Genomic DNA, 24,937 nt, shown 5'->3' with positions numbered 1-24,937 from the left:
TGCACTGGAAGAGTTGAAACGTGATTTAAAAAGATGTCCCAAATAGACAACTGTTTCCAGCTGTTTTGAATCTGTTTTTACCATCAGATTATTGGGTCCGCATAAAAAGACCTAAACTTAACAAATAGCCTGCTAATCCATAACTCTTGATTTATGGTTATATTCATACCTGGAGTCCGTTCTTCGTACGTCGCTAACTCAGTTAGCTAGATTTAATTGTTGTGGATTTGTCCATATCTTGGATTGTTTCATTCTTCGATGCGCTTCTAGCATTTGTTGTCATAGCAACATATCCGTAAGCTTGAACCTGCTCGGGAGCATGTTTATTTCATGTAAACAGGATTTAGCCTGCGCTCCTGGCGGGTTATGATGAAATGGCGAGGTCACATCTGATTGGTTAAAGAGCACGACTGACTCGCGTGGAAAAAGAAAAGTATATGCCCCCATGCCAGACCCCCCCCCACCCCCCGCCCACACAAACACACATAATCGGTATCAAACATTATATATGAACATAAATTCATAGGTTCATTGTTATCAAATATGATATTACTATTATAATAAACCCTGGGCACGAGACAGCCGTCAAGACCATTATTACAAATTCTTGTATAATTTTTATTTTGTAACACATTAACTTTTTAGGGCTTTGTCATAAAAATATGCAAATAAATATTTATATTAAAAAATATTTTATAATGATAAATTGGACGAAACTAATTTTATTATAAAATAAACAATATAAAAGTATACATAATATTTCTATTTTTTTTATATACAACATATTTATTTTCATATTGCTTATTTTATTTTATTGTCTCATGTAATTTGTAAACCATTACCTTATGAATTAATGTTCTAATATAATATTTGATAGCGATTATGTAGGGGGGCAATCCATGGCAGGGGGGCATTTCAGCGCATAACACGTGTTATAAAAAAAGTTGAGCCGCTTTTTTTCCATTTCGTCAACCAATCAAAGGGCTTGTGATCAGTGTTTCTACTGTCGATGCATATCGCCTTTTAAACCAACGCACGAACGCACAATAATCCTAGACAACTCAATCCAGCTATACTAATCATCAACAGGCATGGCTGGACTGGCCATAGGGCATACAGGGCATTTGCCCGGTGGGCCGATGGTGATTTTCGTCTTTTGTGGGCCGGCTGCCGATGTTTTTTTTTTTTTTTTGTAACGTTATAAACTATTAAAGGTGACGGATTGGCCAATTGGTCATGATCGACTCTGGGCTGGACCAATTACAGCCGAGGAGGTCAGATGCACCCACCCCCTTACAACGGCTCAGCAATCACATATCATTGCTGAACAAAAATGGAGAACAAAAAACGCAAAGCAGCAGGAGGAGCCGAAAAAATTAGCGCCAAAAAGAAACTAGCCCTTCAGGCAGATGCTGCCAAATGTGCTAAAATATCACAGTTGTTTGGTGGCTATAGTGGAGCTTCCACTTCAGTAAAATTAGCAAGTGATGGAGGCCAGCAGCCGCAGGTTGAAGAGGGAAAGGGGAGGCAGGAGGAGGAGAGACCCGAGGCGGCAGGAGGAGGAGAGACCCGAGGCGGCAGGAGGAGGAGAGACCCGAGGCGGCGGGAGGAGGAGAGACCCGAGGCGGCAGGAGGAGGAGAGACCCGAGGCGGCAGGAGGAGGAGAGACCCGAGGCGGCAGGAGGAGGAGGAGAGACCCGAGGCGGCAGGAGGAGGAGAGACCCGAGGCGGCAGGAGGAGGAGGAGAGACCCGAGGCGGCAGGAGGAGGAGGAGAGACCCGAGGCGGCAGGAGGAGGAGAGACCCGAGGCGGCAGGAGGAGGAGGAGAGACCCGAGGCGGCAGGAGGAGGAGAGACCCGAGGCGGCAGGAGGAGGAGGAGAGACCCGAGGCGGCCGCCGGTCCAAGTGGCAGAACTGAACCTGAGGTAGCCTAAGTAAAACCAAGTAAAACCATAAAAAAACTTATTAACCAAGTAGGTGTAGCTTATTTTCGTTGTGCTTGCCAACTTTTTACAGTCAGTTACAATAACTCCTACTGTGTACTAGTTAGCATGATGACAGAGTTTCTATGCTGGTGCTATGATGTTACCGAGAGTGAATTATTGATAAGGTTAATTAGTATGGGTTGCCAAACGTAAAAAACGCAATCGACCCGTTTTCAGAGAAAATATTACGTGTTACGTATTGAGGTGAAAAGGAACGCGATTTGTCCTGTATTTTAGCTAGAATAAAAAACAAACAAACAAAAAAAAAACACACACAAAGCTGGAGTTATCCTGTGTCTTTACGCTGCAGCTGCCTCGGCTTCTCTCATTCTCTCCCCTCCTTCTCCTGTTGATCAGCTGATCGGTTTATCAGCTGTTTGCTGGAGCCACAGCCATAAAAGCTGCTAGTCATGATCGGTTTGGATATGTGAGAGAGAAACATAAAGGTGAAACCAGGAGATGTCCTTATTGAATCATCAGAGTTGAACAGGTGATGGAGAAACAGGTTTATCTTTTAGGTGACATGAATGAGTTGAAGGGAAGTTATGAACTGTTTCTGAGAGACAAATAACACCAGGATCCTTTTCTACATAGCTGACAGCTGGTAACTGTGCAGGGGCGGGTCTAGCAAAGTTTTGCCAGGGGGCCAGGTAGGGCATTAACAAGGAAAGGGGGGCACAAAGAAATACTTTTCTTTCTTATTCTCATTTTAAATGTCTAGCTTTTAAATAATTATCTGAATCTTACAACCAAAGTGGTCATTTGATGTTAAATGTATAGAAATCCATTATGGTTTATAGTAAATATTAAGTCTAAAAATATTAAGTCTCTGTAAGCCCAGTAATCTTACCATCTGTGCAGTCTGAAATTATGTCGAAGAAAGATGTTGAATCTATTTAATTATTGTAGAAAAATAATTGATTTCTGTGCACATGTGTGTTACGATCTAGCTGGTTGTGGCAGCCCAGGTCTCTGGATGACACTCCAGCGATTGTGATCTTTGTGTTTTGTTGTGTTGTCAGTTCTTGTGCCATGTACTGTGTGTAAAATGGAATCAAAAATTCAATTAAGTGTTATTCTTTCTTAACTTTCTTTCTCTGCCTCCTTTCACTTTTTAAAGGTTGCCATGTTTAAAAAAATATTTTGTGCTGCCATGCTGTTTGTTGATGTGGTAAATAAATAGTTTATGAAAATATCACTAAATCTGTAATTTATTCATTTTAATACTCATTAATGATCATGTCTCACCTCTAGTCTTCTCTGTCTTAATTTAAGGTTTCCTCCATGTGTTGTAGATAGTTCAGGAGGTTAACTCGACCAGGCAGTCTTTTTTTTTTCACTAAGTACTGTTTAGAATAACAGAATAGGGAGGATGGTGTAGGTTTAAGTTTATTAGATTGATACATATACTAACAGGACAGTGTACATCGCTGTCAGAACAGCGTTTGTTTTCATTTAAAGGCTTTATGGCTTTGCCAATAATACCTAGTGGGCCGGTCTCTAGTCAAAATGCCCGGGCCGATTTTTTGTCCCAGTCCAGCCCTGTCAACAGGTGTGCTCGAAGAACCGAATTAGCTGGATCGTAATTAGCACGATGATCTCATCTTAGATGTCGTATGTGTCAAGCGACGTACGAAGAACGGACCTCTGAATATATCAGCAGAAAATTATAAATGTGTCCCTGTGTCAATAAGGAAAGCTTTAGACTAGAAAGATCTGCTATGAAGAAGTAGGCCACACATGAAATGTGTGTGTGTGTGTGAGGGTTAGTGTGTGTGAGAGTAAGAGAGAGGTGTGAGTGTGTGTGTGTGTGTGTGTGTGTGCACCTGTATGAGTGTGAAAGTGTTAACATTTGTAATTTGTGTGTGATATCAGTGTGTTTGTGCGTGTGTGTGTGTCATGACAGAGGTGTGTGTGTGTGTGTGTAAGTTCACATTTGTGTGTAGAATCGGCCGCAGATGCTAGAAGAAATGCATCACACAATGATGTTATTAATGTGATGTCACTGAACGTGACACTAAATATAATGTCACTCAATATAATGCCAGACAGAAAGTTATTAATCATTTTTCAGCGTAAGTTTAAGACATTATCATGGCTGACTCGTTTGAGAAAAAAGTTTGCATCCTTAATGTCTTTAGAACACATCATTCCGGTTTAGTGGTGATCGCATAAATTCCCTACGAGGAATACAGTGAAACCTTGGATTGCGAGTAACTTGGTTTGCGAGTGTTCTGCAGTACGAGCAAAGATTTTTAATAAGTTTTGACTTGGAAAACAAACAAATCTTGGTTTATGAGTACTGAGTATCATGTTCACGCATGCGCCTTTTGTTTTAACGCTAAGCGTCACGTGATCACAACTGAGCCAATGTTTTTTCTCTCTCTTGTGCTGGGAAATTATGGGTAATCATCTCCCCTGCTGGGTCAGTGCTCGTCTCTTACTGGTATAATCAACATCCATGCACGTGTGTACTGTTTACTATAACACTGTGACCACGTGTGTGTGTGTAAAACATTTTATTTTGTGTTTGTATGCGTGTGTGTACAGCGCCCATGTAAAGCAAAAGCAAGTCTCATTAGAGAGGTTAAAGATCCATTTTTACTCTCTTTCCAAAGCTTAGTTTTTTCTTTGTGAATGTGCATCATTGGACACCGTGCCACACACACACACACACACACAGACACACAGACCCCTCTTACTTTCGCCTTCACAGACACACAGACACACACACACACTCTTTCTCTCTGCTCTACACAGAAACACTGCTCCGTTGCGATTCTTTTTAAAGTGCAGGTTAATTTGTTTTATTTTTACTTTACAGCAGTGATTCTGTTAGTGTCGCTCAAAGGACTGGACTGGACAGATAAACACACACACACACACACACACAAACATTATCACTCAGCTTAACTCAACCACCTTAAAACATTTAGACTGGACTGACTAATCAACACAAGCGCAAACACACTGACCTACACCACCAAACTATCGTACACACAAACCTGTAAATGCTCTTTTGCACAATATTTATTACTCCACTAATTTTTGCACTAACTTCATAACTTCTTAATTCTTGTCACTACCTCAACTCATCACGTCAACACCTTATTATTATGTTATGTTGTCGCACTGTCACTTTGTTGCTTTTGTTTGCACATTTGCACGTGCACTTTATGTTGTCTGTTGTCTATAAAAACCCTCTAGATAGTCTTCCTTAGCTAGTTAGTTTTTGTTAATTTATGTTGTTAGTTTATGTTAGGTCAATCTGTCTTGTCTCTGCTAGCCAGCTAATTAGGCCTCTTAGTTAGCTAGTTTAGTTTTTCTGTTAATTTATGTTGTTAGTTTATGTTGTATGTAGCACCTTGGTCCTGGAGGACGTTGTTTCGTTTTACTGTGTATTAACTGTTTTTTGGTTGAAGTGACGATAAAGCCTACTTGAACTTGAACTCAATCAAATGTCATTAGAGAGAATACTTTTTTACTTTTCTGATCAAACAGTGTTTCCGTTGTGTGTGTGCTCGTGTGTGAAAAGAGTGAAGGAGGGGTAACTGTGTAGGAAGAAAAGGGGGAGAGCGGAGCTTACTTTAGATTCACACACACATACACACAGCCCCTGGTGCACAACCGGAAACACTTATCTGTCGGGATTCATTTTTCCTTTTTTTTAAAGGTAAAGTGCAGGTTAATTTGTTTTATTCTTTTAATATTTTGTGCTAATTATTTTTATGTATTTATTTTTTTGGGCTGTGGAACGAATGATTTAAATCTCTATTATTTATTATGGGAAAATCTAATTTGGTTTTGGCTCGTTATCCAAGGTTTTACTGTATATCAAAATCCATCAGGTGCGTTTTCGCGAATGACTCAGAATCGCCGGCCTCCTGTTAAGTTGAGCCCCAGGACAAGCAGTTTTTGAGCATTTTAAGACACCCAAAAGGCCCAAAAGTATTAAAAAAAAAAAAAAAAAAAAAAATCCTTAGGAAAACAAGAGGGTACCCTTGCGCACCCTATAGTGCTTGGGTCCTAATAATAATATAGGCTGGTGTACATTTTGTTATAGACAACCTTGTGAGATTATTTTGGCCAAATCAGTAAAAGTTCACATTATATAATGATCTGTGTGTGTGTGTGTGTGTGTGGTGTACATAAAATATTGTTTAATAAGATGAGGTAATAATCTGAGATATTTTTGAGAGACTATGAAAAAGTGACTATATTTTTATATTTACTCCAGCAGAATGTTTATGTTGTGTAAAATGTTTTCTACATATTTAATCCACATGAAATGATGACAAACATGGGGTTTATTTAGGTGCTTGCTGTTTAATTATGTAAGTAGATAATCAATGTGATTACATTAAAATATGTAATCTTCAGTACATACAAGATATTTATCACAATGTGCCATTACTACATCAAAGGTGATAACAATAACTATGTAAAAGAACTTTGCTAGATTTTTCCCAGTAAAAAAAATACAAAATTGTACATTAAAACATATACAGATTGTGTGGCATCAATGCTTTAATTCTCGCTGATCCATAAGTACTGCAACAGGTTAACCCACTTTGTTAGAACCTGGCAAGACACAAGAACACATTTTAACAAAGACTTAGTGACTCACTATCAGTCAATGACTCAGGTCGTGAGAATATTTTGATTATATTTTTATATATCATGAGAAAATAATCTCTTACATGACAAATCCAGGTGTATTTTGTATGATGATGGTAGAAATCCAGGATTGGTACTGGGACACCAGGGTGTACACACCAGGTTTGTAGGGCAGAGCACAGTCTATACCCCAGCTGGTGATACCGGTCTGAATCCAGGCTACACCTTGCTTAATCACCAAGGGACCTCCAGAATCGCCCTTTACAATAAAAAAAAAATCATTTGTTTTATGTTTGTTAATAATACAACTAAGTTGTATAATTTAAAAACGTATTCATATTTATCTGTGTTACCTGGCAGGTGTCCGTGCCTCCTTTTTGTAAATAACCGGCACAGACCATGTTTGGGGTAATGGATCCAAATCCCAGTAGCAAATTACAAACATTTGTGTCCACAGTGGGCACCATAGCCTCCTGCAGCACACCAGGAGATGACAGTTGCACTACAAACACAAAACACACATAAATACTAACATATTTTTAAAAGGTATTTATTAAAACACAATTTATACCCTCATTTCAGACAGATCTCAAACATGCAGTTGCAAGGATAGTTACATATTAGACCACAGATATGTATTTACAATTATATATACATATATGATAGATATATTTCATAGAATGAAATGAAAAGCACATACACAGCCATTTACAAGCCTTTATCTCTGCCTAGTGCCTAGCTTTGTGAGTCAGAAGATAAAGGAATGCCTGGCAGTATGTCCTAAAATAGCTGTAATTACTTTACACTAATTGCTGTCTTTTGACAGCATCTTTACTTCTCCTGGAACATGTATATGATGCTGCAAATACAGTAAAACACCTCTGTGGTTAAAATTTGCCTAATAAATATGAGTATATTCAGTTGTGTGATCCACAGACACCCCTGTGTGTGTGTGTGTGTGTGTGTGAGTGTGTGTGTGTGTGTGTGTGTGTGTGTGTGTGTGTGTGTATTTTACCTCCACTTGCAGTGTTCCCCCATCCTGTGATCCAGCAGTTGGTGCCAGCTGAAAATGTGCTGCCTTGCCCGGCCAGACACACTGGAGTGATGTAGCTGTTGAAGGGTACCGAGGAGTTCAGAAGGAGAAGCGCAATGTCGTTGTTAAGGGTTGCACTGTTGTAGTCAGGGTGAATGACCACTTTTGTAACACCTCTTACAATTTGATTGGGATTAGAGCCAGACAGTGTCTGTTTCCCCAAATGCACAGTCAGGCCAGACATGGAAATGCTGAAAGGATAAAGAACGAAAGATACATGTTTATACTGTATATATATATATATATTATTTTTACCTCTCTGGAAAGCTTTTAAACAAACTGACCTGTTAACACAATGTGCTGCTGTCAGAATATACTTGTCGTTAATGAGGGATCCACCACAGAAATGACCGCTGTAAGCGGGACTCTGTAAACTAACTTGCCATGGCCAGGCCCCAACTGTGGCATTCTGTCCACCCACAATACGGCTGTTAAAAGGTGCCTGACCACAAACTGAGGAAAAAGAAAAAGAAAAATCAAAGATTTAAATGCCATTGTTAACTTTTATCTCAATCTAGCTGAGTGGAACAAAGACAATTTTGTGCCTGGTAGTAATTAAGTTTGAGAGAAGTACCTACCATTGAGCTGTGAAAAGGAACCTGAAATGAGAAAAAGAACATGTTTAACAAAATACAATATTCAGACTTTACACCGGAGATATGCAATTATTAATTAGTGTGCAATATTATAAAATAAAATACAACAATATGTAACAATAAGTAAAAGGACAAACTGGATCAAGTGTTATTTTATATACTGCTAAATACTCAAATACCTTACCTTCCAAGTACAAGACCAGAACCACAATCACACACTGAAATTTCAGCATATTTGCTTTCAGGCCTGTCTTTAGAGTATCTGTGAAAGTAAACAGGTGTAGTTGTCCTCTTCCAACGCTCTCTCTCTCTCTCTCTTATATCTACCCAGCACTGGTGCAACTACCAATGGTATTAGTCAAACCTGTTGCGTGACTGGAATGCTTTCGGGAAATAACCATATTACTTAACCAATTATATAATCCAGCCAAATTACATTCCAGGTCATAAAGAAAATGTCTCGTGTTACTTTGCTGTAACCCTGTTCCCTGAAAAGGTGCGAACGAGATGCTGCGTAAAAACGCTATGGGAATATCTTTTCATGTTGCCAGTTGTGAAGCATGTGTGTATCAAACACGCCAAATTTTGGCTTATATAACCTCGGTTAGACGTCATCTGATTAGACGCACCTGCAGGTTATAAATAGGAGTGAACCGGAAACATTCCTCAAATTGATTTGTCTGAACGGACGTCCGGTCATGTGGACAATGCAGCATTGAGACGCAGCATCTCGTTTCCGCCTTTTCAGGGAACAGGGTTACAGCAAAGTATCCCGAGACGTTCCCTTTTAAAGGCTACACTCAATGCTGTGTGAAAACGCTATGGGAACGAGAGTACCAACGTCACCGCACGGAAAGTGTCTGGCCCCGAGTTGTGTAGCGTGTTTGTACAAGGCCGAGAGTTCTCAGAACTATGTCTGGGAAGCTGATTCGAGGACTCGTGAGGCATGAACATCCAGACTATAAAATCTAACAAATGTGTGCGGAGAGGACCAGCCCGCCGCATCACACACTTGCTGCAGGGGAATACCTCTTGCTAGTGCAAAAGATGAAGCAATCAATAAAGATGAATGAGCCCTGATTCCTAGAGGCGAAGTGAGCCCACGCGCCTCATAGGAGAGAGCAATAGCATCTCTCACCCAGTGTCACAAGGTCTGTGCGCCCTTGGTCCCGTTGCGGCCTCCATAACATATAAAGAGCTGCTCTGATTTACGCCACTGACTGGTGTGGTGGAGGGAGATCCGAAGAGCACGTACTGGACACAGTAGATGAAGTTTCTCCTGCTCCGAAGCTGTAAAAGGTGAAGGACAGAAGGCTTCAAGAACAACAGGGTGCATGGTAGAGAATGGAACTTTCCAGTCCAGGCAGGATGGGGAGACTAACAAGGCGCGTAAATCTCCAGTCCTCTTAAGAGAGTTAATGGCCATAAGAAAAACCATCTTAAGATGGTTTATCTTCACGTTTATCTTCATGAATAAAACGGGCAACCAAAGGGTGTTTTCCCAGTGTAACCCCCTTAATCGAAACGTGGCAGGCTGAAATAGCGGCCACGTACGTCCTGAGGTACTAGGGCACAAGCCCGAGGACAATTTTTCTTGCAGGAACTCCAGCACTGAAACAATTCGTCAGGGGACTGGGACTACCTGCTTCATCAAGCACCAATTTTCAAATACATTTCATTTGAGGGCATAAACTTTCCTAGTGAAGGGAGCTCTAGCGGCTAGAATGGTGTCAATTACACTGTCTGGGAGACCAGCTTGACTTAGTTGGTTCCGTTCAGGGGCCAAACGTGGAGGTTCCAAAGCTCGGAATGAAATATTGTCCCCTGTGCCTGAGACAAAAGATCTCTCCTCACTGGAATCATACAAGGTGAGCCATCGAGAAGAGATATTAGATTTGAGAACCGTACTCTGGCCGGCCAACAAGGCGCTATCAGTAAAACGCGCAAACCGTGTTGACGGACGCTTGCCAGGACTCTCGGGAGCAGAGGTATTTGAGGAAATGCATAAAGGCGTAAATCAGGCCACGTATGGGCCATCGCGTCCAGACCCAGGGGAGCTGGATGAGTCAGGGATATGCCCTGGTTGTGCCCGGGGAGGGGGGGGCTGCTCTTGTAGGAAAGAGCGTTGTGCTGCTCCCCGGAGGTCAACCCCACCGTCCTGGGCATGTAGGCTCTCAGGGACAATGTTTGAAAAGAAGACAGTGCGGCGATCTGATCTTTTGGAGACGGCCTGTGATGGGCGACGAGCCGTACCCCAGTCCTTACAGGCGGGTCCTCGGCTGCTGACGCTCTCCTTTTGCACCTCTCGCCTGGCGAGAATCAGATCTGGTCGAGGCTGGGTGGCCGATAGCCTCAACTCTTGAGCACGGCGTGGGAGAAATTTCCCAGAAGCCTGTTCATACAGCTTAGCTTTTCGGAACCTAGTGGCGACGGTATTCACAGCGTCGCCAAAGAGGCCGGAAGGTGAGACGGGGGCAGCAGATCAGCCTGATACGCCTGCAAAACCACCATGGTGTGCAAGTAAGCGCCGGCTGCACTCGTTATGACTTCAAGCAATTCCTTATACAGTGTAACCTCGGATTACGAGCTTAATTCGTTCCAGGAGCGGGCTCGTATTCCAAAACACTCGTAAACCAAATTTAATTTTCCAATAGGAAATAATGAAAACTTAAATTATTCGTTCTACAGCCCAAAAAAATAAATACATAAATATAATTAATATAAAATATAAAGTAAAAATAAAACAAATTAACCGGTATTTTACCTTAAAAAAAGTAAAAATAAATCCGGACAGATAAGGGTTTTCGTTTGTGCACGCAGAATGTATGTGTGTAAAATGTGCGTGTATGTGTGTGTTATATTTATAACCTGCGGGTGCGTCTAATCAGATGACCTCAACTGACCGAGGTTATATAAGCCAAAATTTGGCGTGTTTGATACACACCTGCTTTACAACCGGCAACATAAAAAGTGTAAAGTTTTTCTAAAGTTACATAGTAAGAGAGGCGAGTTGCTCGGTCTGTCTGCTGTGCTTCGGTAAGCTTTTCTGGCCAAGAGAGACTTAGTCAAACACACACACACACGTTGTCTGTCAGAAAGTTCTCTGTTTATTAACAGCAAAAGATGGGGTTTATATATGTTTGACCAAACACCTGTGCTATAAACATATGTAACTACAAAGAACATGAACCACTGTAAATGTCCTGGTGAGATCCTGAAGAATCAAAGGAGAGGAAGATAGAGAGGTGTCCGTCCAGAGACAGATCACAAGATGTTGGCTCGAGTTAGGGGTAGATGGGGAAGAAGACAGAAGGGGAGAGAGAGAGAGGGGGGGAGAAAGACATAAAGAGAGAATGGGAAGGTGAGCGTGGGAGAGTTCACACCTTAAAGAGCAGATTTAAGAGGAGACAGAGATAGCAGCAGGAAAGATTTAACACGTTAATATCAGATCTATGAGGAAGAGAGCAAGAGAGTAGAAATCTCCTTTTATATATATACTCCTTTATATATAAAATAATTCTAACAAGAAGATATTCCCATAGTGTTTTTACGCAGCATCGAGTGTAGCTTTTAAAAGGGAACAAACATGCAATGTATTTATAATTTTTTTTTATTTATTTAAAAAAATTAAAGTATTATATTTAAACTTTTTAAAAACCAATTGCTAATTTGTCTAATCAGTGCTTGTTATGCTCAGATGCACTGAAAGAGTGGAACAGTGATTTAAAAAGCTGTCCCAAATAGACAACTGTTTCTGTCACGATTCCTAAATCGGCGTCTGTGTTTTGGTGGCATAAGTGCAGGAGGCGAGCTGGCGGTTTGGTAAAGGCTTTTATTTAACGAACACATAAATAAACACTGACATAAATCATATAATATTAACAACAACAAAAGCTAGACGCCTGACTGCGCTCCAGTCAGGCTATTTATAATAAACTTAATTAGCTTACCTCGGTTCAGGTGAATCCTTACGTCACCTGACCGAGGTGCAGTCTGGGACTTGAAGTCCAAACTAAACAAAACTACAACATAAAAAGAACAAACCCAGGCGCTTTGGCGCCCTCTAGGGGTTAACCATTACAGTTTCTAGCTGTTTTAAATCTGTTTTTACTATCAGATTTTTGGGTCCGCATAAAAACACCTAAACTTAACAAATACCCTGCTTATCCATAACTCGTGATTTATATGGCGTTATATTCCTGCCACAAGTCTCCACTGCGCGCTCAACATGTTCTCCGCGCACACGCGACTTCTCGACTCTGCCTGCACGCGCGTGCAACATTTATTTTCTGTGTGCGCTCGACTCTGGATGTACGCTCACTTAACTTTCTCCAGTGTTACAAAACTGCCACAAAACCAGCCAATCACAGACATCCACACACATCAGCTGGCAATATCGACCACATAACGCATACTCTAATTTGTATAGTGCTTTTAAAATAGTCATTGTCTCAAAGCAGCTTTACAAGAAATTAAAATTATACTATTGTATAAAATAAGAATACAAATGAAAAGTAATTATATAAGGTAAGCATTGTAAATAAAGTTGTATTTATTTATAAATATTATAAAAAATATATTATAGTATTTATTTTTTATTCAATAAAGTATTAGTATATACCAGTTTCGTTTGTTCATTGTGTGTTTTTATTTACTTATCTAATTATTCATATAGCTTTTTGTGTGTGTGTGTGTGAAGGTTAGTGTGTGTGTGAAGGTTAGTGTGTGTGCGAGAAAGAGAGAGAGGTGTGTGTGTGTGTGTGTGTGTGTGCATCTGTGTGAGTGTGAAAGTGTTAACATTTGTAATTTGTGTGTGATATAAGTGTGTTTGTGTGTGTGTGTGTGTGTGTCATGACAGAGGTGTGAGTTGTGATGTGTACGTATGTCCCAACACACACACAGACACACACACACTCTTTCTCTCTGCTCTACACAGAAACACTGCTCCGTCGCGATTCTTTTTAAAGTGCAGGTTAATTTGTTTTATTTTTACTTTACAGCAGTGATTCCGTTAGTGTCGCTTAGAGGGACTGGACTGTACTGATAAACACACACACACACACACACACACACTCCTACCTATCGGGATTTATTTTTACTTTTCTTTTTAAAGGTAAATTGCAGCTTAATTTGTTTTATTCTTTTAATATTTTGTGCTAATTATTTTTATGTATTTATTTTTTTGGGCTGTGGAACGAATAATTTAAATCTCTATTATTTATTATGGGAAATATTAATTTGGTTTTGGCTCGTAATCCAAGGTTTTACTGTATATCAAAATCCATCAGGTGCGTTTTTGCGAATGACTCGCCGGCCTCCTGTTAAGTTGAGCCCCAGGACGAGCAGTTTTTGAGCATGTTAAGACACCCAAAAGGCCCAAAAGTATAAAAAAAAAAAAGAATAAATAATCTTTAGAAAAACAAGAGGGTACCCTTGCGCACCCTATAGTGCTTGGGTCCTAATAATAATATAGGCTGGTGTACATTTTGTTATAGACAACCTTGTGAGATTATTTTGGCCAGTAAAAGTTCACATTATATAATGATCTGTGTGTGTGTGTGTGTGTGTGTGGTGTACATAAAATATTGTTTAATAAGATGAGGTAATAATCTGAGATATTTTTGAGAGACTATGAAAAAGTGACTATATTTTTATATTTACTTCAGCAGAATGTTTATGTTGTGTAAAATGTTTTCTACATATTTAATCCACATGAAATGATGACAAACATGGGGTTTATTTAGGTGCTTGCTGTTTAATTATGTAAGTAGATAATCAATGTGATTACATTAAAATATGTAATCTTCAGTACATACAAGATATTTATCACAATGTGCCATTACTACATCAAAGGTGATAACAATAACTACTGTATGTAAAAAAACTTTGCTAGATTTTTCCCAGTAAAAAAAATACAAACTTGTACATTAAAACATATACAGATTGTGTGGCATCAATGCTTTAATTCTCGCTGATCCATAAGTACTGCAACAGGTTAACCCACTTTGTTAGAACCTGGCAAGACACAAGAACACATTTTAACAAAGATTTAGTGACTCACTATCAGTCAATGACTCAGGTCGTGAGAATATTTTGATTATATTTTTATATATCATGAGAAAATAATGTCTTACATGACAAATCCAGGTGTATTTTGTATGATGATGGTAGAAATCCAGGATTGGTACTGGGACACCAGGGTGTACACACCAGGTTTGTAGGGCAGAGCACAGTCTATACCCCAGCTGGTGATACCGGTCTGAATCCAGGCTGCACCTTGCTTAATCACCAAGGGACCTCCAGAATCGCCCTTTACAATAAAAAAAAAAAATCATTTGTTTTATTTTTGTTAATAATACAACTAAGTTGTGTTATTTAGAAACATATTCATATTTATCTGTGTTACCTGGCAGGTGTCCGTGCCTCCTTTTTGTAAATAACCAGCACAGACCATGTTTGGGGTAATGGATCCAAATCCCAGTAGCAAATTACAAACATTTGTGTCCACAGTGGGCACCATAGCCTCCTGCAGCACACCAGGAGATGACAGTTGCACTACACACACAAAACACACATAAATACTAATATATTTTTAAAAGGTATTTATTAAAACACAATTTATACCCTCATTTCAGACAGATCTCAAACATGCAGTTGCAAGGATAGTTACATAATAGACAACAGATATGTATTTACAATTATATATACATATATGATAGATATGATTCATAGAATGAAATGAAAAGCAATCATTCACAGCCATTCACAAGCCTTTATCTCTGCCTAGTGCCTAGCTTTGTGAGTCAGAAGATAAAGGAATGCCTGGCAGTATGTCTCAAAATGGCTGTAATTACTTTACACTAATTGCTGTCTTTTGACAGCATCTTTACTTCTCCTGGAACATTTATATGATGATGCAAATACAGTAAAACACCTCTGTGGTTGAAATTTGCCTAATAAATATGAGTATATTCAGTTGTGTGATCCACAGACACCCCCGTGTGTGTGTGTGTGTGTGTGTTTTACCTCCACTTGCAGTGTTCCCCCATCCTGTGATCCAGCAGTTGGTGCCAGCTGAAAATGTGCTGCCTTGCCCGGCCAGACACACTGGAGTGATGTAGCTGTTGAAGGGTACCGAGGAGTTCAGAAGGAGAAGCGCAATGTCGTTGTTAAGGGTTGCACTGTTGTAGTCAGGGTGAATGACCACTTTTGTAACACCTCTTACAATTTGATTGGGATTAGAGCCAGACAGAGTCTGTTTCCCCAAATGCACAGTCAGGCCAGACATGGAAATGCTGAAAGGATAAAGAACCAAAGATACATGTTTATACTGTATATATATATATTTTATTTTTACCCCTCTGGAAAGCTTTCAAACAAACTGACCTGTTAACACAATGTGCTGCTGTCAAAATATACTTGTCGTTAATGAGGGATCCACCACAGAAATGACCGCTGTAAGCGGGACTCTGTAAACTAACTTGCCATGGCCAGGCCCCAACTGTGGCATTCTGTCCACCCACAATACGGCTGTTAAAAGGTGCCTGACCACAAACTGAGGAAAAAGAAAAAGAAAAATCAAAGATTTAAATGCCATTGTTAACTTTTATCTCAATCTAGCTGAGTGGAACAAAGATAATTTTGTGCCTGGTAGTAATTAAGTTTGAGAGAAGTACCTACCATTGAGCTGTGAAAAGGAACCTGAAATGAGAAAAAGAACATGTTTAACAAAATACAATATTCAGACTTTACACCGGAGATATGCAATTATTGATCAGTGTGCAATATTATAAAATAAAATACAACAATATGTAACAATAAGTAAAAGGACAAACTAGATCAAGTGTTATTTTATATACTGATGAATACTCAAATACCTTACCTTCCAAGTACAAGACCAGAACCACAATCACACACTGAAATTTCAGCATATTTGCTTTCAGGCCTGTCTTTACCATATCTGTAAAAGTAAACAGGTGTAGTTGTCCTCTTCCAACGCTCTCTCTCTCTCTCTTATATCTACCCAGCACTGGTGCAACTACCAATGGTATTAGTCAAACCTGTTGCGTGACTGGAATGCTTTCGGGAAATACTGTAACCATGTTACTTAACCAATTATATAATTCTGTCAAATTACATTCCAGGTCATAAAGAAAACCTTTCGGGTTACTTTGCTGTAACCCTGTTACCTGAAAAGGCGGGAACGAGATGCTGCGTGTCAACGCTATGGGAATATCTTTTCATGTTGCCAGTTGTGAAGCATGTGTGAATCAAACACGCCAAACTTTGGCTTATATAACCTCGGTTAGGTGACATCATATGATTAGACACACCTGCAGGTTATAAATAGGAGTGAACCGGAAATATTCCTCAGATTGATTTATCTGAACGGACGTCCGGTCACGTGGGCAGTGCGGCATTGGGATGCAGCATCTCGTTCCCTCCTTTTCAGGGAACAGGGTTACAGCAAAGTAACCCGAGACGTTCCCTTTCAAAGGCTACACTTGATGCTGCGTGAAAACGCTATGGGAACGAGAGTACCAACGTCGCCGCACTGCAAGTGTCTGGACCCCGAGTTGTGTAGCATGTTCACACAAGGCCGAGAGGTCTCTGAACTATGTCTGGGAAGCTGACTCGAGGACTCGTGAGCCGGGAGTGGCATGAACATCCAGATTATTAAATCTAACAAATGTGTGTGGAGAGGACCAGCCCGCCGCATCACACACTTGCTGCAGGAGAATACCTTTTGCTAGTGCAATAGATGAAGCAATCCCCCTGGTTCAATGAGCCCTGATTCCTAGAGGCAAAGTGAGCCCACGCGGCTCAAAGGAGAGAGCAATAGCATCTCTCACCCAGTGTGACAAGGTCTGTGCGCCCTTGGTCCGGTTGTGGCCTTCATAATATATAAAGAGCTGCTCTGATTTACGCGAAGAGCACGTACTGGACACAGTAGGTAAAGTTTCTCCTGCTCCGAAGCTGTAAAAGGTGGAGAAAAGAAGGCTCCAAGAACAACAGGGTGCATGGTAGAGAATGGTACTTTTCAGTCCAGGCAGGATGGGGAGACTGACAAGGCACGTAAATCTCCAGTCCTCTTAAGAGAGGTAATGGCCATAAGAATAACCATCTTAAGAGTCAGAAACCTGTCAGGCGTTGTGCCTGCAATAGAAGATCCCTCCTCATTGGAATCATCCAAGGTGAGCCAACGAGGAGAGATATTAGATCCGAGAACCATACTCTGGCCGGCCAACAGGGCGCTATCTGTAAGAAGCGCAAACCGTGTTGACGGACCCTCGCCAGGACTCCCGGGAGCAGAGGTATTTGAGGAAATGCATAAAGGCGTAAATCGGACCACGTATGGGCCATCGCGTCCAGACCCAGGGGAGCTGGATAAGTCAGAGTAGTAGTAGAGGGGACATTGTGCAGTCCACCTCTGCTGTAAAAAATTGTTCCCAGATTTGGCTGAAAACGTCTGGGTGGAGTTTCCATTGTCCGTGTGTCACAGCTTGTCTGGACAGTAAATTTGCTTACACATTTATGTGCTCTGGAATGTAAATCGCCCTGAGGGACAGCAACTTGTCCTGTGCCCAGAGCAGAACCTGATGCGCTAGCTCGTTTAGGGGGCCAGGGATAGCTCAGTGGTTAAGGCATTGGACTACGGTTCGGAAGATCCCAGGTTCAAACCCCACAACCACCGAGTTGCCACTGTTGGGCTCTTGAGCAAGGCCCTTAACCCTCAACTGCTCAGATGTGTAATGAGATAAAAAATGAGATAGTAACCTGATGAGAGCGTCTGCCAAATGCCTAAATGTAAATGTAAATGTAAGCGGCGCGGGTGCAGTCCACCCGAGCGATTTGTATAGGAGACTACCGATGTGTAGTCCACCCGCACTAGAACATGGTAGCCTCTCAGCTGCTGGAGGAAGTGCTGTAGGGCCAAAATCATTTCAAAATCATTTCAAGGCAATTGATGTGCCATGCAAGAAGATGACCTCTCCAGCGCCCTTGGGCTGGATGGCCATCCAAGACCACGCTCCAGCCGGTAAGGGAAGCATCTGTCGTTAGCAATTTGTGTCGACAAGATGGACCTAGAGTAGGACACAAGGTGAGAAACCGGGGTCTGAAACACATAGAAAGGGTACGAAGTACTTTGCACATAACCCTTACTTGCCTTCAAAGATTGGCCCTTGTATGAAATCCCCTGGCTCTTAGCCACATGTGCAAAAGGCCCAAAGGTATCACCGTGGATGCAGCTGCCATGAGGCCTAAACATTTTTGAAAGTGATATACAGTTACTTCCTGGTCTAGTCTGATTTCCTTGAGGGCGCTGAGGATGGATTAGACATGAGCGGGAGACAATTGTGCTCACATAGTGATCGAATCCCATCTGACACCCAAGTATGTTGTCCTCTGAGCTGAAAAGAGAATGCTTATGGTAGCGTTGAGTCTAAAAGCCAGCAAATGAAGATGAGCTAGGACGACATCGCAATGTCGGAGCTCTAGCTGCTGAGACTGGGCCAGGATTAGCCAGTCGTCTATGTAATTGAGAATACAGATGCCCTGGAGTTGCAAGGGAGCCAGGACTGCATCCATACATTTTGTATATGTGCAGGGTGACAAAGCTAGACCGAATGGAAGGACCTGATACTGGTAAGCTTCTCCCCCGAAAGCGAACCTCAGGAACTTCCTGTGTTGTGGCAAAACTTTTATGTGAAAGTATGCGTCCTTTAAATCTATCGTCACAAACAATCTTCTGGTTGGATTTGCGAAACAATCATTGCGGTTCAGCCCGCGAAGATCCAAAATCGGACACAGCCCCCCGCCTTTCTTGGGGACCAGGAAATAACGACTGTAGTAACCTGACTCCCTGTCTGGAGGAAGAACCTGTTCTATGGGTGGGGATGGGTGTTAGTGGTTCGACATCCTGGAATATAGCAGGATATAACCGAAGCACTAACATATCTCTGTGGGGATATGCCATGGGGGTGCCTCTTATAGGAAAGAGCGTTGTGCTCCTCCCTGGGGGTCACCCCCACAGTCCTAGGCGCATAGGCTTTCAGGACTTAGTATTTGAAAAGAAGACAGTGCGGCGATCTGATCTTTTGGAGGCGGCCTGTGAGGGGCAATGAGCCGTACCCCAGTCCTTACGGGGGGTGCCTGGCTGCTGACGCTCTCATTCTGCACCTCTCACCTGGCGAGAATCAGATCTGGTCGAGGCTGGGTGGCCGATAGCCTCGACTCTTGAGCACGGCGTGGGAGAAGAAGTTCTACACGGCTTGGAGGGAAGTGTTGGTTTCTTTAATGAGGATGATGTCCCAGGAGAGAGATAGCCCGCAAGTGTCTCTTCTATCTGGGGCATCACGCTATAGCCTCGTGCTTTTGCATCAATGATGTTTGAATAAAAGTCGATGGTACAAAATTACGGGAAGAAAAAGGCTTACTCCAAGAACGAGATAATTTGTTGTGGAGGTCATCAAAAAATGGCGGCGTTGTGGCTCCATCTCCTGGCCACCCGACAGAAATCTGTCATCTAATTTAGATTGTTTTGGGTGAGCTTGCTCCTGTTGCCAGTCAATATGCAGTCGTTCGGCTGCACACGTTATGACTTCGAGCAATTCCTCATATTCTCTATCATCTTTAGATGAGTGTTCCGACGAAGCTACTTCCATTTCCACAAAAGCCGGAGAACGAGACTCTTCAACACACCCACGATAAGCACCGGAGTGCGCTCGTGAAGTGGTAGGAGCGACTTTGGGATCGGAGGAGAGGGCGAGAGAAAGGAGGGACTCCATCTCTCGTGCCTTGGCCAGATCTGCTTGTGATCCCAATGAGTGGCACGCGGCTCGTGGTTCCCTAAAGAACGCGAGGCGCGCGCGAAGCAGCTTCATGGGGAAAAGATCACAGTGCTTACACTTTCCATTAAGCCCTTCGAGAGCCTGCTTCTCACCCAAACCTTTAAAGCAGAATGTAAGCATAACGTATGAAATTTTCGCAACGAGAGGGACATCTAACTCTAAACTCTGCTATATTATGTGGTGAGTTTTATGAGCTTTAATTCTGCTTGTATATATTTTTAATATGCTTTTACTGACACACACACGCGCACAATGCGGTGAAGACAAAGATCTGAGGAATGTTTCCGGTTCACTTCTATTTATAACCTGCAGGTGCGTCCAATCAAATGACGTCAGGTTATATAAGCTAAAATTTGGCGTGTTTGATACACACCTGCTTCACAACGGGCAACATGACGCAGCATCGAGTGTAGCTTTTGAAACGGAACAAGCATGTAATGCTTTTTTTTTTTTTAATACTAAAGCAGTAATCATAAGCTTGGTATGGAAAAAAAATCACATCCTTATTTGGGTGATAACAGATAGAAATTATATAACATCATGTCTGTTATGCAGGTGAAAGTTCAATATAACAGAAGTTCTTTAAATTAACATCCAGTTCAGTCCAGTTCAGCATATTCAATTCAATTCAATTCAATTTTATTTGTATAGCGCTTTTAGCAATTTTCAGTGCGGCAAAGCAGCTTTACACAATTAAAAGAATTATTTAAGTTTGTATGAAATGTGAATTTGTATGAATCAAAATGGTCAGTTTGTCCCTGGTGAGCAAGCCGAGGGCGACAGTGGCAAAGAAAAACTCCCTAAAATGGTAATAGGAAGAAACCTTGAAAGGAACCAGACTCAACAGGGAACCCATCTGTACACAGGAAAAATGGCAGAGTAGTTTTTCCAGAGTTAATTTTTTTTTCCTCAAAAAGAGTAGTTTTTGCTCTATTTTGAGTATACAGAGTAAAATTGGTCCATAGAGTGGGAGCAAAATCCCAGAGTAACTGTTGTGACTCCTCCCATAACTCTCCTCCAAAAGTTTAGTTTATTCGCCATTACTGTCATATATTGCTGAGTTGTGCTTTGGCTTGAGAATAGAATGTGCGCTTCTGCTGAATGGTAATGTAAGTGAAGTTTGAAAAGTCTTTGTATTAATTTTCATAATATTTAACTGGTCGGATGCTTTTTCTTTTTTTGCATAGACCACTTTGTCGTGTTAGACTACGCACAAGGCCAGGTTAGAACTAAGTTAGACTAAATTATCTTTAAAGCAAATAGCTAATATAGCTTTACATTTCTAATGTTAATTGACATTAGTCAGTAGGCTAGTAGCCTATTAATATTTAGTCCACAAAAATAGTGTGATAGCCTCGAATTGTGCACCACATGTACTTGACTCGGTATAGAGTTAAAGCTGCGGTTTGTACGTCTGTGTTCAAAATGTACAGAAATTATGCAAGATAGTACACGATGAATCCATTTTTCAAACCGTGTTTTTGGCTTGTCGTGGATCATTGGGGACATAATAAATATTTATATTGGGACTATTTAGACTGGTTCAGGTAGGTACCGCTGCGAAGTAGCCCAGTGATCCATCATGGACATAAAAGGAGGCGTGGCAAATTTTGGCGATTTTAATGTGCATTACTACCCCAATTCGCATAGTAATTTTGAGAAGGTATTTTTAGCATTTACAAGGTTTGTCTGTAATTTTTTTTTTGTCGTCCGAATCCAGAATTTTCGGGGTGTCAAATCCAAATTCACTGTTCTCCTCCTAAAGTTTCACCATTACTGTTAGTCACGGCCATCGACCGCTGCTGCTGCTTTGGGTTGAGAAGAGAACGTGACGTGCGCTTCAGCTGGATGGTAAAGTAAGTAAAGTTTCAAAGTCTTAGTATTCATTTTTAGGATATTCACCTCTGTACATTTAGCTCAAACTATTTCGTCACGTTTTTTTGAATATTGAAGAGCGATTAAAGAGTGCTTTCTCATGTTTAAGTTATATTAAAATCAAATAACTAGCATATATTGTTGAGTTAGACTGCAAACGTGAACATAATTTCGACAGGTAAAATGAACAAGCAGCATATCGAATGATTATCCACTAAACTTTTATAACAGGCGTTTCGAGTTGAGCACCAAATGTACCTGACTCAGTATAGAGTTAAATTAACGTTAGCCATATTTGGATTTCTGGAGACCGTTTTGATTTGCATTATTCCTACTTAGACGATAGTTGTTGCTATTAATATTCATAATATAGCCTATAATTTAACTACATAGATTAAAATGTAAACCAAGAAACTTTATTTCATGTAAATAAGAGGTTGCATTACAACTGATTTTCATATTTTAAAAATGACATCCATCATTTTAAGTTATTCAATTGTGTGTCTATTTTCCAGATGTAGCCTAAATAATCAAATAATAAATAGGATATTCATTTCCTGTTCAATTAGATCTTAATAAAATAAAATAAAAATTCCAACAATAACCATCTAAGTATAGAAATATTAAGAACCCTGCTTTAACAGAACTAATAAGACAGTTATTGCATATTAAAAACACATTTGTGAACACATTTGAGTGCACTAATGAATGTTATTTTCTTTATCTGACCCTGAGTGTTATCACCCTGTTTAGATTTGTCTTTTTGGGTCTTTCAGGATGCAGACCAATAGTGTTGTCAGAGTGAGGTTCAAAGACAGCCAGAAATATATTTTTTCTTCAAATCTTTTTACATTTCAGTTGTTTTTGGAATGTGGTAAGAGATGCACTTTAAAATTGTTAATATCATAAATACTTTTCCCTATGATTTTTTTATAGCAATAAATTACGTGTTTGATTGTATATTATGGGGTTAAAAAATAACTGTTTCTTTGGCATTGCTGGCCTTTGTCAATTTTCATTGGTGTGTTTTCCTTCAGTTGCTAAGAAATTTGATCTTCCTACAATGGATGTTAAAGTCTTTGATGACTCGAAGACAGAGGTTGATGAGGAAGCATTTGGATATCTGTTGACACGACCAGATCTTGGTGTCCTAGAAATTGTCATTCCAAGCACAGCAAACATTGATGGTAAAATGTTTATTCTGTTCTGTTTATTCACAGCAATATTCACTGATTTGCATAGTCTAATCTGGCTATTGGACTAATTCTTAATAGCTGTGTAACCACAGTAGCATGAGCAGTTAATCAGACAATTGATATGGTTTATATTTAAGATTCTTTAAGTTCAAGCTCATTAGGAGATACTGATGGGTTGTCAGAGTCTGATGACACAGCAATGTTGATTAGAAGCCCTCCTGAAAAGAATCCAGCTGACAAACGTCATCTTGCCCAAGTAAGGGTCACCAAACTTGCCTCTGAATTACATTTACATATTGTACTGTAGATCTACATCCACATCTTACACTTCTACATATATGGAATGACTTTAAAAATTAAAACATTTGGAACTACATTTCTTAATTTATAATCCCTGCACAATATTGCATCATTCCCCCTCCAGATGATCGAAGATATCCTAAAGAGCAGCCCTGCAGGAGAAAAGGTCTTAAATGAATATGCCCGCACCAAAGGTCTATCAGATGCCCGAAGACGTGACATGGTGAAAATCTTAGTAGCATATCTGACAAATGAACATGGGTAAGTTCATACATTATTTTGTAAATTGATGTCCATGATGTCATGGGTTAAATGTATAATTATAATTGCTTCCTTTGTTTTGTGTGTGTAGAACAAGCCCGTCTCGACGTTTAAAGGAAGAATATGCAAAGGGAATCATTTCTCTTTTCCCATGTTTGGCTGACCCCAGAAGCAAGCTTGGATATGTAAGTAGCTATTGCCTCTTAATATTTTTGTTTTACAGGAAGAGGAGACATTCTGTATATTGCAGACTGAAGACTATCTTTATTATAATTGATGTGGCATTCATAGAGTAAGGCCCTGATCACACCGAACACGTTTTTGCAGTGAGACATGCCTTTTTAAAATTATTTCCGGTTGGTTTTAAGCGTTCTGCGTGCCGCTTATGCACTCTCTGCGCTTTGCGTTTTTGCAGGAGTGCTCTCGGCACTCCAAGCAGAAAAGCTCTCAATGTCATTCACGTTTTTTCCCATTGTCCAATTGTATAGATGCAGAGACGGCACTGCCCTTTTTTTTTTTTTCAAAATTTGACCGAAGTAAAGGAAGTGCTGTGCGCCTGGCGTTTTTAGAACTAAAAGTTTGGTATGATCGGGGCCTTAATTGGGTAATGTATAACTGCTAGGTGTATTGTTCTGGTAATAGGAGCATTACTACAATGCAGAAGATGGAAGTGGATATTTGGCACGGAGGATTAAAACCCTGCAAAAAGAAGCATCAGAGGGACGGATGAAGCGTGCCCGGGAACCACAAACAGGTGCAAGATTTAATGTTAATTCAGTACTTTTAGTAGTTTGACTAATATTTATTAGCCTTTTTTTTTTTTTAAATGAATATACAACTTGCTTATTTTTTTTTTTTCAACATTTGTGACTTGTTTTTGAAGTAATTTTGTTCCAAATTGGTCTTTCCTTCAAGTCATATAGTGAATGAGGTCTCATGATACACAGCATCTCTACAGAAAATATTCTCATTTCTTTTAAAATGCATTTTTTGTATAGCCATCAACATTGGGTGAACTTAAATATCACTCTGGGATATATGCATGTTTTAAATCTAGCTTCATTCATCTAGTTTTGGCATCAATGCATTGTGTTTTGGAAAAAATAATAGTAATTACAAATGTGGTTTTCATATTGGTCTAAACACTTTAGGTGGGCCAACT

General features: G+C 40.4%; 2 protein-coding genes across 2 annotated transcripts; both read right to left on the bottom strand.

Annotated features, from left to right (window-relative positions):
• Positions 1 to 6,253: 6,253 nt before the first annotated feature.
• On the bottom strand, positions 6,254 to 8,561 carry LOC128527073 (chymotrypsin-like protease CTRL-1). The gene is made up of 7 exons (XM_053499359.1): positions 8,476 to 8,561; positions 8,274 to 8,294; positions 7,980 to 8,148; positions 7,618 to 7,886; positions 6,956 to 7,104; positions 6,686 to 6,861; positions 6,254 to 6,566 (listed from the first exon to the last, which is right to left on the bottom strand). Exons 1-7 carry the CDS (start codon positions 8,522 to 8,524, stop codon positions 6,560 to 6,562), a joined length of 840 nt encoding a protein of 279 aa, XP_053355334.1. The 5' UTR covers positions 8,525 to 8,561; the 3' UTR covers positions 6,254 to 6,559.
• Positions 8,562 to 14,204: 5,643 nt separating this feature from the next.
• Positions 14,205 to 16,273, bottom strand: LOC128527072 (chymotrypsin-like protease CTRL-1). Its single transcript, XM_053499358.1, has 7 exons — positions 16,174 to 16,273; positions 15,972 to 15,992; positions 15,678 to 15,846; positions 15,318 to 15,586; positions 14,698 to 14,846; positions 14,426 to 14,601; positions 14,205 to 14,306 (listed from the first exon to the last, which is right to left on the bottom strand). The coding sequence occupies exons 1-7, from the start codon at positions 16,247 to 16,249 to the stop codon at positions 14,300 to 14,302; spliced, it is 867 nt and encodes a 288-aa protein (XP_053355333.1). The 5' UTR covers positions 16,250 to 16,273; the 3' UTR covers positions 14,205 to 14,299.
• Positions 16,274 to 24,937: the final 8,664 nt, after the last annotated feature.

The sequence above is a fragment of the Clarias gariepinus genome, chromosome 6, assembly GCF_024256425.1.
Source record: "Clarias gariepinus isolate MV-2021 ecotype Netherlands chromosome 6, CGAR_prim_01v2, whole genome shotgun sequence".
Classification (NCBI taxonomy): Eukaryota; Metazoa; Chordata; class Actinopteri; order Siluriformes; family Clariidae; genus Clarias; species Clarias gariepinus.
Note: the sequence above shows the minus strand (reverse complement) of the source record. Positions and strands in the feature narration are given on the sequence as shown.